Below are 12734 nucleotides of genomic sequence, written 5' to 3'. Positions count from 1 at the left end.
ATATACACCTTATCCTATAATATTGGTCAATATTTACCGGAGTCTGCAAGTTGCCAAGTATGGTTACGCTAGTGTATTAAATATAACTCAGTGACGAGACTTGAAACGGATTTTCCTTCCTTTCTTCTGTATTTTTCATTTGCATTTACTTCCCTCTGCTCTTTGTGCATCTGAGGGTCGTTTTCCCATAGGTATTATTCAAAAAGTCAATGCGTGTCACTACGCATGCTCAGCTGTATGACATGTTTCAGTGGCCCCTTTCTTTATTGAATGACCTGTGGCATGTCATTGTGCACATTCATTTGTCACCCCTGGCAACCCCCTGCTATTTTTAGAAAGTGACTTACAGAACTGTTGTGCCCAAAAATATACAATCGTATATTGAATCAAACTAGCTGCAGTGAAATAAATCACCAAACAACACGCCCAGCCCAGAGCTCCAACAGCAGAGAGAAGCACTTGCAGTCTCTACTATGGCTGAAACGAGTATTAGCGATGAGACAGTCACCTCAACAATTCAAAGCGACACACTACTAAGTAAGGGCATTGATAAGAGTAAGCAGCGAATACTCAGCATAATATTTGAGTTTTACGAATCACTCGGGCTTGATAGCCCACTGCGGTGGCAACAGTCTATGATATGACACATGACGGACATTCACCCCAGGGAAGGTAGTTGTTCGATACATGTGGTTTACCGAGGCTGAAGAGACGCAAGCGAACCATGTTAACAACAAAATCCTTCTTTGAGCCTATAAATAGTCATTATATTGCAGACAGACTTAATACTTTCATTTTTGTTTATTTGTGATTTACTCGTGTCACGATAACAAATCTCTTACAGGTGGGGCCAATCGAAGTGAGATTTCCGAAAGTAACCAACAACCAAAGAGAACGATAGCCGAAGATCTGCGAAGAGACTCCGTAGATGAATTGAGACAGTCAGCAAAAATTGCCAGCAGGGTAGAAAGCGATTCGGGTATACGGAAGCAAACCATCCAGGTCACAGACAAAGAAACCGCAAACAATGACGTCGCGCCCACTGAATGTGACCTGTTCTTTTCATACAGCAGTAAGGACAAAGGCTGGGTGTTTGAAACAGCAGAGAGACTGGAAAGAGATCACGATATCGTTTGTAGTTACGACTCCAAGGATTTCATCGGTGGCAAAGCCATCACCAGTAACATTATGAATTGCATTAAAATGAGTCGTAAGACAGTTCTGATGCTATCTCCCGACTTTCTACGCAGTCCCTGGTGTGAATACGAGATGCAGATAGTTCTGAGAGAGCATCTTTTCAGAGAACGAAAAGTTGTTATTCCAGTTCTGCTTCATGATTGCATCATTCCTGACTTCATCTCTCATTTGACATACCTTGAAGTAAAGGATCCTCAGTTCTGGGAAAAATTTCTGGAATTAATTAAATCAGGTTAGTCATTTTTTAAATATTTTTTTAAAATTAAATATCACAGTTCGTTCCTTTAGCTTTAGTAAGTTCAACGTGGCAGATACATGGCAACAGGTTCATTCAAGTTGTGTTTTTATCCTAATGAGGCCAAAGTAATTAAATTCTTTGTTTTGCGTCCACTGTAAATGAGAAAAAGTACGCGTCTAAGTGGCTGAAAAACACACACAAGAAAATTAACACAATGTAGTTTAATTGCAGCAAATAAAAAAGTGTAACAAAATTTTAGTTCAGAAAAGCTAATCGGTTATATCCTAAAATTGCCTATGTATTCAAAAACACCATGTGTGTTTTTCACGAAAACCTTAAAAACCTAAACGGGTGGGGACGCAAAACAAAGAATTTAATTACTTTGGCCTGATTAACATGACATCATTCGCTCCCTTTCCATTTCAGAGAGTGCAGATATCGAAGGGCTTTCAGAAGTATTTTCATTCGGTCACGAGGCTGGTGAGTTAATTATTTTGTGGATGAGTTTGCTACGAAATCATGGGTATAACATAAAGTGTCAACAATCTGAATAATACATGTGCTGTTTGTCATTTGAAAGTTTCTTATCCAATTGTTTTTATCTTGTCTGACACACTACTAACATCTTGAGACGAAACCTTGCAGTTGACATCGACTGTATATTTTTAAACTCGACATTACAGCGTCCAAACTAAGAAAGGGCAATCATAACCAGATATTAGCTACCAAAACAGTTGATTAATAGGGGTTTTACAGATAATTCGGTCACATCACATTGTATTCCCGTTATGTGTCTGCAACGTTTGACGAGCTGCACGACTGCAGGTCAAAATGGAGACAAAGCACAAAAAACCCGACCCGATGTCGACCAACTTTCTGTGATAACTCCATCGTCATACAGGCATATTTTTGGTTATGACTTTTTTCGTTGGGACATTCCAAAACCAATAAAAATGAACAGAAGTCGACCTTACTCGCCTTTCAAAATTATACGTGTCACTTATTGATATTACCCCGATGTTTGGCTATACCACTTCATGATGGGACAATGGTAAACTTTTGGTGCGAACAAATTCAATATTACGCCCTCTACCGAAGGACGATAATGCTCAAGTTTAGTGGGGCAATTTAAAATCGATATCAGCCTTTGATTAATTAGTATTCTAACTCTGTAATATGGCACAAGATCACTAATTCACTTCCGGTTCGTTACTAACGGAGATAGTTCATCCATGCAGGATATCTGCATGGATGCTTGTTTAGTTTGAACTTTAACGTTAAGAATTTTTGTAAATATATTTTTCTGCCTGAATCAAAATGCAGACTGTTGTGAATAATGGCTGAAGCATTTGGTGGTAATATGAAGAGTTCTAGGGCTAATAGAAATCATAACAATAAGCCTGAAATTGGTCAAAAACACCACTGAGGGCGCTATATTCATCGCTATCTCAAAATTTCCGTGGACTTGCCCACACGAAAAATTAATCAGTAGTCGAGCTGACATTGACCTAAAACCTGTTTTAAGGATTCGTGCCGCTGAATGTTTTAAAATAGGAAATCGAGCTCAACGCTACTGTGGTGGCCTATGGGAAATGAATTAGTGGTCTTGTGCCATATACCAGTCTGAGAAAACATTTATATTGATTTGTATACATCTTGAAGTGGCCTTTTTCTGCTTTGTTCCAGACAAGTTCAATGGTCAGATCATTGCTCGTGCGAGTACTGGTTTCTGTTGCTCATCAAAATTCAACTCGTCACATCTCTACGAAACATAATCTTCCAGGGGGATAAGGGTAACTTGAACCATTCTTCAGTCCCTCTAGTCAAACCTGTCGGTGTATTTTATAGTGCCTTGCCTTACCGTAGGAATACGGCCAAATTTACTATGGACCAGATCTATATTTGCAATATTACTGACGTTATCTGTGTCATACTGGCAAACTAAAATGGAATTAATGAATAATTAATGACTGCAATGGTTATGTGTTGTTGTTGCAGGTGACAAAGGGAGATATGGACTGCATTTTCGAACGAATGAATCACAGCGCTCTTCACCGCTGTTTCTGTTGTTTTGTCGTCTTCCATTCCTTGCCAATGAAAATATTTCGTATTCTCGCAATGGTGGCGATACCACTTTTTCTCGTATCGATGTTTCTTTCGTTGAGTGCTTCGGATGCCTTCCCCCTGAGAAAAAGTGATGCTGTCATAGTAACTGCGATGGTCGTGCCTTCACTTTTTATCCTGCTCATGATGATAGTGTCCTTCTTTGTGGTAAGACATATTTGCATTCTTCTCGCATCAGAGCATACACAACTTTACAAAAATGTGTTCACGTACCAACAATCATAACAAACGAAACCATCACAAATATAATCTTAGTAACTGTCTAAGAATAGAAAACGTAATATTTATTTACGTATGCATGTACGCTGACATTTTTCCTGCCATAGTTTCCTGTGGAAGAAAGTAAACTAGTTAGTAATAGTGAAACATGTTTAATCGTTCAACACAACGTATATTTTTGTGTTTTAGATTTCTGAACTGAATACCGTGTAAATTGCGGACAATGATAACAAATGTACTACCACATTTGATGTACAGAGATTTGAAGGTTATGCTAGCTTTTTCTTACAGAGAAACATTTCCAAATTTTCAAATAATCGAAAGAGCAAATAAAAATCAAGCGATATTTGTTCAGATTAAAGTTTAAATACGGTTTTCACGGACAAATCAGATGCATGAATGAAAAATGGATTATCAAAACCCACTAGACGTATATTCTAGCAGTGGAAAACAAAGCTTCTTTTCGTGTAACTTTGATGCACTTTCAAGTATTTTTTTTTATTTAGGTTTTTTAAACAAAGCTTATTATTTTACCCTTAAATCACGTCAGAAATTCTTGTATATCACTTTTCAATGCAACTAGTGTGTACAGTGTAAAATATTATTGTCGACAAGTGAAGTATGGTACGGATCTCTATTTATTTGTCGACAATAGGGAGTACATCATCTGTAAGAATTCGTTGCAGGGCATTGCCAATAAGGTGCAGTGTTTTCATTCTGAGATTGGGTCCACTGTCTCTCAGGTTAGCCGTATCAGCGTTATCCCTTCCACGTCTTTGATTCTCATTGCAGTTCAGGAGGGCACGACGACGAATAGAAACAGCTGTCAATAGTACCCTTCTCGATAACGGCATCATCATGGGATATGTTAGAACCAATCGCTGGACAGGGGCACAGACCGTATCCTTTATATCCACTACGATTTCTGAAGAATGGTTTGCGTCATCGATAGGCAACATTCTAAATGGCTTTGCAACCCTAACACTGTATAAACTGTTTGGTTTATCCACAGAGTAACATAACAGAGTGGCAACACTTGCATGCCTTTTGTTCCATGGTCGTCTCGGTAGACTATTGGCTTTTCATATTAAAATGAGCTTCAAAGGTGTTAAACTTTTTGGAGGCTTTGTTTGTGGTTGATAATTACACGAGATTATGCGAAACATACGACGAGATGGCATCGTACTGCCAGTCGCGTAGCAACCATAGTTACTTTGTGAGCTCTCAGGCCAGAAACACTGCTTCACGCCAATCAAAAACATAACACGCCAGCAGTTTCATAAACATGTCCTTTCTTGACGCACGTGTAAAAGACGGTATGACTGACCGTAAACCATTAAGTAAAACCAGACACTATCGATAAAAGACTTTCAAATTTGGTTCAAACACACTCATTATATATTCATAAAAATATGAGAGGAATTTTTAAAACGGTAAAACCCACTTTCCTGAAGCTCAAAACACTCCCGTTTTTGCCAGCACATCAATTCCGATCAGCACCATACGACAACAGCAACACAAACTTTGTCGAACATACTTTCGCTTAGCAATTGGTGAAAATCCGAAAATTACCGAAGGGTGCATGGTCGGCACTCTTCGGAAAAGAGAGCCAAGAGCTTCGTGAGGCGGAGGCAAACATGGATTGCTTACGTAACCGTTTCACGCCTTAAACAATAGCTGTTGCCACTCTGTTATGTTACTCTGTGGTTTATCTCAGATTTTTACTAAGCACCATCAAACTTTTAGGCTTGCTTACTCTTAACCTTTTCAGTACTACTTTGAAATGAGCTGAAACCATTTAGCGCTGAGAATCACAAAGCAGCCGTTACGAGAACATACATGCATTATATTTCTGTATTATAGTTTACACAAACTTATGTTCGATGACGATGTTTGATGTTTGACCATTACACAAGAAACTGGGAGTGCAAGAGATTCAGCTGTCTTGTTTAACAAATGACGCTATTGTTTTCTCATTAATATGCAAAAATAAATAATTATCCGCAAGAACGCCGAAAATACAACTTATTAGGCGACTGCTAATGTTTCAATGAACATTTAAAGACCTGAACGTCACAGACTACACATTTTAACAACAGACATGCATGCAAAACTGTCAAAGTTTGTGTGCATTCCAAGCAGCACTGTCCGATGTCACTAACGCGCAGCAAAATTTAATAAAAAACACCGTGAACATCGCAATCGTGAAGTAATACGAATATCTTGCGTCCATTCAGTATAAATATTGAATCTTATAAACTTTGAGTAAATATCTATTATATTCGTTTTCATTTTTCTTATATTCCGATAAGTGCTATATCTATTTTCAATTAGAGTTGTAGCTCTGATCACAAAGGCCTAACCTATCATCAATTTGTCCATGTACATGTCGAGCCCGAGCAAAAAACAAACTATACGTCTGTCGTTACGTATGCACAATATGCTTTCAGCACGCGATGTTAACAAACATATGAATTGTTGTATCCTCTTGACGGTTAAAATGTTAAAATATTCATAATGTAAGTTACAGATTGAGAATTTTATTTTTCAGAAATTACGTGTTTGTCTAAAAATTATGACCTATTGAAAACATTTTAACATTTTGACCCTCATAGAAACAAGATGACTCGGCAAAATTTAAAACGTAATACTTAAACTAGATGAAGCTTGCCTGAAGGAATTTTATAATACAAAACAGACGAATGTTGATGACTAATAATTACTGTTATAATTTCATGGCAAAGTTATCTTGTTCAAACCGCTGGTGTCAGAAAATTTTCACTTCCATGTTCAAATAACAGGCATCATATCGATGTAATTCTTTGCTTAACACTTACTCAGCTGTATATCCTTTACTTCAAGACTTCGAAGTGCTTGGTAAGTATATGATAAATTATCCTCTACGTTATCTTGATTCAAAAGTTTGTAAACGTGTTCGACGGACAATTCAATAAAAAACACTCACTAGAGAATGTTCAATGACTTGGTAACTTTGACCGCCTTACGTTCGACACCTCTTTCAGAGCCTGTATTTCTCTTTATTAAAATTTAGGATAACTTGGTGCGATACTTGAAGACCAAACGAAAGGTAGTTAGCGGAAAGTGTACCGACCTAGCGCTTTGCGCTGCTCCATTTGTAAGGGAGCGTCCAGTCATTACGGGCGCGGTGAGCCGACGAATTCTTGTCACTGTTCTAAAGTGAAGGATAACCCTCTCCCATACAAATGCTTAGTGCCCCTTCCTCAAGAGAAAAGTAAGTGCAATCACCAGATATGTTGGAAAGTTATAAACTAACTTGAAAGCGGATGTCCTCACGGTTTTTCGTTAAAATACACAAGCCAATGCGGTACCAAAATATTCATTATGGAAAACTCTTATAAAAACGTTTGGCCATGTGTGTACTTTTACTAACATTTGAACATATTTAGATACACCATCTTCCCCCTCTCCTATCTATGGATACACAGATCGTAGACACGACAAAAGTAATTTACCCTCTGCTGATTAAGAAACAAGAAGTGATGCATTATTAGATATTGATGTAGGTGTGTGAACTATTATGTTTGCATTTTTGTATGTGTGTACCCGTCTGTCCAGTGTAAAACCACAACACAACATTTTGTGTGAAGATGCAGTATGTGTCACGATGATCCAATCAAAAGATTATGCCGGTTCTAAAATCTGCAGATAAGCTTTGAAATATGAAATGATCTTAAATTAGTCAAATCAGAACAACAACAATACGAGCTTAGTTGCTTTGATATTTAGGCCGGTGTGTATATTTCGAGGGGCACATAAAGTGTAATGAAATAAGCATATAGTTTTTACATATGAATTTTTAGAATTTTTAAAGTTTTACGAATATATGAATATATGAGACACATAGAGAAATTTGGCATATCCACGAATGCATACACTAAAAAGAGGTCGCTTCACTCATTCACTCCCAACCACAAATATCGAAGCCAAAATGCCAAGGAATTGACCACTAATTGTCTCGATGGTGAAAAGGGATATCAAAGGCGGCAGATTTGAATATTTTTTTAAGTGTCATGCTAAAATTGAAAACAAAAACCCGTGAAATTCATATAAAATCATAGATTGATGTTGACGAATATGAAATGCTGAGAGTTAGAACGTTATAAAGTATATGAATATATAATCATGATGTCATTTCACGTACATTATATGTATGAAATATGTAATGAAATGAAATTAGGATGTCATATCCTTTTACAAGTTTTTACAATCCCCGACCAAAGTTCCAATAGCGCATTTCTAAATTTCCTGATTTTTTTTCTTACAGGCATCCAAGCCCTGTGATTGTTCGATCGAGGACAGCGCTGCCAATGATAACGACAGACAAATTTCAGAAAGCACCCCTTTACTTGATACGAATGATATGACGTCTGCAATGACAGTAAGTAATAGGTTTATGCTATCTCAATGTAACTAATTAAATGGTAGTTTAGTTTGAATTTACGGTGAAGTAAAACTAACCAAATTTATAAGCTTGATGAACAGAACATGACTTATTTTCCATGTTCGACTTTGAACTCTTCGGCCAATATGATTCTAATTTGATAAAGATTTTAGCCACTCTGTGAGTGCGCTTTTACAGTTGGATAAATTTTCTGCACTTAAAAGTTTCAATATAATCAGTTTGATGTAAAATCTTCCAATTTTTCACCAGGAAGAAGCTCGACAGTACATTGCTGAGATTTGTGGTGACTATGTCAAGGAAGTTGGTCAACAGGATCTCAGCAACCCTCTGCGTGGACAGCGCCACGCACGACAAGGACTGTGTCTGTGTCAGTATGTACAGGAAAAGAGGTTCCAAGAGTTGGTCTAATGTAAGTGCTGTTTCAGAATGGATGAGACATATCAAATAGTGTCAATAAGGCAGAGATTCCCCTAAGCGGCACACTGTCCTTGTGATTATCCGTGTAATTTTTGAATTAAGTCTTTCATGTTATTTACCCGTTTTACATTCTACAACTATGAGCCATTTGTCACAGTTTTATAAAAATTATCATTGAAGACAGCTGCTGCACCTTATAGTGTGTCAGTACTTGTTCGTCGCAAATGTGCTTAAATCCATGAATCTTAAAGAAGACATGTTAGCTATGTTTAAACGGAATGGCCTGAAATTCTGTGATATGATAATTGAATTACATTTGAGCTAATTTCTTTAATGGTAATATTGATATTGATCAACTTTCACAGGAACATGTAAATGTCAGGTTCTCTTACGCAAGATATGGATCAATACTCAAATTGAATTTACATTCTGTAAATAGAACCTGTTCAGGTACCCATTTGAGTCTATCAAGCTATCAAAATCAAATGTTCCATGGAATGCGAAATGTCAGTTACCTTTTTTTACACCCTATACCAAACTAAACAATAAGAAATCATCATAGAATTTGATTAGGTTTAGGGACCGTCTCAGTTTGTCGCATAAGTTCATGAAACGAAATTCCTTCGTTTACATCAACACCTCCCTAAACGAAAGTTCAAAAGTGCGAAATGTTGATGTCTACCTAAGAGTACAATGTAGCATTTTGCTATAGCTGCTGAAGAATATGTTTCCCCTGACCACAATTACATCGTCAAGCAATCGATCAAATTTGAGCACTAACCGCCGTCAGTATGACATGAACGAGTTGGAAATAGTTACAGCAAAATTTGTTCGTACGAGTGTGCAGTTTTTGTTATTTATTTATATACAATGTAAAGGGAACTTGTAATGAAAAATAAATGTGCGAAAGTGAAGTTCAATAATTGAATGAAGGTCAACCCCCCCCCCTCGGAAATGAATAATTTCGCTTTTTGAACTTATGCGACAATCTGGGACAGTCCATGCGATACACGTTGTTCCTGAGGTATATTTTTAACGTTTTCTTTGAAGTGTATGATGCGTCGTTTCCCTAATTTAAACAGATGTTATCCAAATGATATGATATTGTAGTTATTATTATTGTCATTCTGAAGAGTTTTTTTTCTAAAAAGCACTCCTTCTTTCGTCACATTTGTAACAAAAGAACAGAGAGAGCGAGCAGTCGGGTGACATTAGATCATATTGAATTTCTAGATTTCGAAATGTATTCTATTTCTTTTGATAATACTCAATGGCTGCACCAAGTGACGTAATATGACGATTTACCAATTAGGCACTCTGAAGTATATTACAAATGTTCAGTTATATAAAGTATTTGATCAATTTCATTGTAACTCAATGCTAGATAGGCGGAACTTAAACCAATTATGAATTTCGATTTTTCATGATATTGTATTATTGTTATTTCCAAACTGATGTCTTTTAATGTTGTTTTACTATCAAAGAGATGCGTATCTGCTCAGAATTTTACCCGTAAAAGTGAAGTGAGACTGACTTTCAATGCAAAACAATATCTGATAAATAACTGCGCATGAAGCGGTTTTAGATTACATTATAATAGCTTACTCAGCAAGATAACAAAAAGGTATCGTTAACAGACACATCACAGCCAATCGAGGTGTTTCAAAAGAGTCTGCACATCCTGTCACAATATGGCATCTGCGTCACATGAATGATATATAGCTCAAGTCAACGTAGGAGATAGCCACCTTTAGAAGACATATTCTATTTATTGCATCATAGTTACTTGACAGTGGGACAACGGTAATGCAGCATGAGCGTTATTTTTATAAGTAAGATAATTCATGATAATTATATAGATAGAAATATTAATTCACAGATTCAAAAGCGACCAGACAATAACAGAAGCCGTAATTATTTATAAATATTTTGTCAAAACTATTAAAGTTAACAACATCTAATTAGTCATTTCTTAATTTCTAATCGAGATCATGACTTGAAAAAGTACAACAATGCATGGTCGTTCATTTAAGACGTCATTGTAAGTACAATTTCCTTGTGGACCTTGCCGACAGAAACTTGGCAGGCAATAAGAAAGGAAATCGATCTAAATATTATGCTCGAACAAAGAGGGCGTTTGAAGAGGAGTTGCCCATCACAACGAGACTCCAACTTTAAAATTATTTCTCTAATAAAATGACTAAGATCCCGATCGACTTAAAATGAAAATTTGTGGATATATACACATTGAATGATATCAGGCAGGATAGATATTGATACGTGATACCATTTTGCTTTCTCATAAAATTTATCGAGACGTTATCGATATTTTGTTCATACTTTACTTGTAACACTAAGAAAACATTTCATACAAAGCACAGCTAATGCTAATAATGTTTACGTAAAACGAACTGAGCTAGAATCTTATCAACTCCTGGCCTAGAAATTATCTGCAGAAAATTAATTTAGTCCATGGTATTTCATGCCTAAAACGTTGCAGTGGTCCTAGAAAAGTTTAGTCACAGTTTTGTTGCTAGTAAATTCCAGAGCCTTTTGACAGAGGACAACTCGTACCTTCTCATTTTGCCTACACATTTTATTTCGAAAATATATATGGTCTGGAATATTTTTCACATTATATTGAGTTGCTTATTCCAATGATCACATGTGTATCCTTTTAAATTGAAAACTAACCCAAATATCACACCTCAGCTTTTGAAAAGATATAGTATTTTAGAGCATCTGGCTTTCCACTATAAAATATACCTTGCATGCTGTATTGTTGACTTTTTGTTCACAGGAATGTCTGCTTTTTAAAAAAAATCAAGAGTTTTTGGTCTTGAGCAATATATTTTGCTATAGAATCTTTATAGATACCAACAAGTCAAATTCCGGAACGCTCGTAATGGTCATGACCATTTATTCATTCTTGAGATGGTTTCATTTATCGTGTCTTGAACCGGGGTCGAATATATGCATTGTCACACTTTCATTCAGTATCTTTTAACATATCAAACAATATAAGTTGTATCTCGTATCAAATAAAATTCATGAAAAGTATTTTTAGCTGATGTGTTCATTCGAATGAGCTATTAGGGTACTGATGTTTTAAATTCTCTGTGTATGGCTCTCTTTGTGTTTGTCTGTCTGTCTTTTGTCTGTCCAAGAATAATGACAAAACATGACACTGTTCGTTTGTGTTTGTAACTAACTTTCCTCATTGCAGATATATATCTGGATTGACCTGACCAAAGTTGACAAAACCTACTATACATCAATTGAAAATACTCTGATGTAACATTAGTGAAAGTGGTTTAGCATATTCACATAACTAATAACTAATAAACATATTTAAGAGACTTTCTTACTTATTAGAAATATATATCTGTATCATAGACTTGAGCAAAATTGACAAAATGCCATGTACATTGAAGATATTATGATATGACACTGATAAGTGGCCATCTAGCGGTTTTAAATCTGCATTTTGGTAGTCTGCATATTAAATGCTTTACCAATTAGGTACAAGAAGGAATGAAGCAAGAATATGACAAATGTTTATGAATTTTGCAATTTTAATGATATGATTACTACAGTGGTGAAATACAGTTAGCATTTTCATGTCACCTGTATATGCTGATTTGAGCATTTAACTACCTTAACTTGAACGACTGTAGTAGTCGAAGTAAAGGAAAATTCGCAATTTCACATCTAATTTGTAATTCGCATATTTTCCGACCTTTCAGAATTTCGATATTGAAGCTATACACGATGGATATTGCTAGTGATGTTAAATAAAAACATTTAAAACTAATCAAATAACCTTGTAGAAAAGTTTCAATTTACAGACAACAGCAACATATACACTAACACAGGAGCACTTTTATTGCATAGTCAGTGTAAATACCATAAATATAATACTGTGAATTTGTCAGGCAAAGTTCCCCATGGCCAAAACCTTCACAAAATTTAGCAATCATGTAACATAAATGTCTGATATTGATCATAACAGCATGTTCATGTCAAATGTGTGACACCACACCTTCAGTCATAAAAAGAGTAATTGTCTGAAAGTAAGTAAACGGAAAATAATGG

The 12734-nt window shown here is 36.1% G+C and overlaps 1 protein-coding gene across 2 annotated transcripts; it reads left to right on the top strand.

The window, feature by feature from the left end:
* Positions 1 to 365: 365 nt before the first annotated feature.
* On the top strand, positions 366 to 12452 carry LOC139147286 (toll-like receptor 10). 2 transcript variants are annotated; one of them, XM_070718315.1, is made up of 10 exons: positions 366 to 537; positions 845 to 1429; positions 1862 to 1915; positions 3122 to 3228; positions 3434 to 3706; positions 4571 to 4678; positions 6620 to 6655; positions 6831 to 6866; positions 8085 to 8198; positions 8472 to 12452. In XM_070718315.1, exons 5-10 carry the CDS (start codon positions 3449 to 3451, stop codon positions 8628 to 8630), a joined length of 711 nt encoding a protein of 236 aa, XP_070574416.1. In that variant the 5' UTR covers positions 366 to 537; positions 845 to 1429; positions 1862 to 1915; positions 3122 to 3228; positions 3434 to 3448; the 3' UTR covers positions 8631 to 12452. The 2 variants fall into 2 exon arrangements, with proteins under 2 accessions (XP_070574416.1, XP_070574415.1); XM_070718314.1 differs by lacking the exons at positions 4571 to 4678; positions 6620 to 6655; positions 6831 to 6866; positions 8085 to 8198; positions 8472 to 12452 and having other exon boundaries at positions 408 to 537; positions 3434 to 3528.
* The last annotated feature ends 282 nt before the right edge of the window (positions 12453 to 12734 follow it).

The sequence above is a fragment of the Ptychodera flava genome, chromosome 13 (assembly GCF_041260155.1).
Source record: "Ptychodera flava strain L36383 chromosome 13, AS_Pfla_20210202, whole genome shotgun sequence".
NCBI lineage: Eukaryota > Metazoa > Hemichordata > Enteropneusta > Ptychoderidae > Ptychodera > Ptychodera flava.
The sequence above is the reverse complement of the archived record's forward strand: the minus strand, read 5'-3'. Positions and strand labels throughout refer to the sequence as shown.

Excerpts from the sequence above, each read along its gene's own strand:
- LOC139147286 (XM_070718314.1), top strand. The coding sequence starts at position 474 with ATGGCTGAAACGAGTATTAGCGATGAGACAGTCACCTCAACAATTCAA. Across the intron at positions 1,430-1,861 it reads TCTGGAATTAATTAAATCAG|AGAGTGCAGATATCGAAGGG; the intron begins GTTAGTCATTTT and ends TTTCCATTTCAG. Across the intron at positions 1,916-3,121 it reads TTCATTCGGTCACGAGGCTG|ACAAGTTCAATGGTCAGATC; the intron begins GTGAGTTAATTA and ends GCTTTGTTCCAG.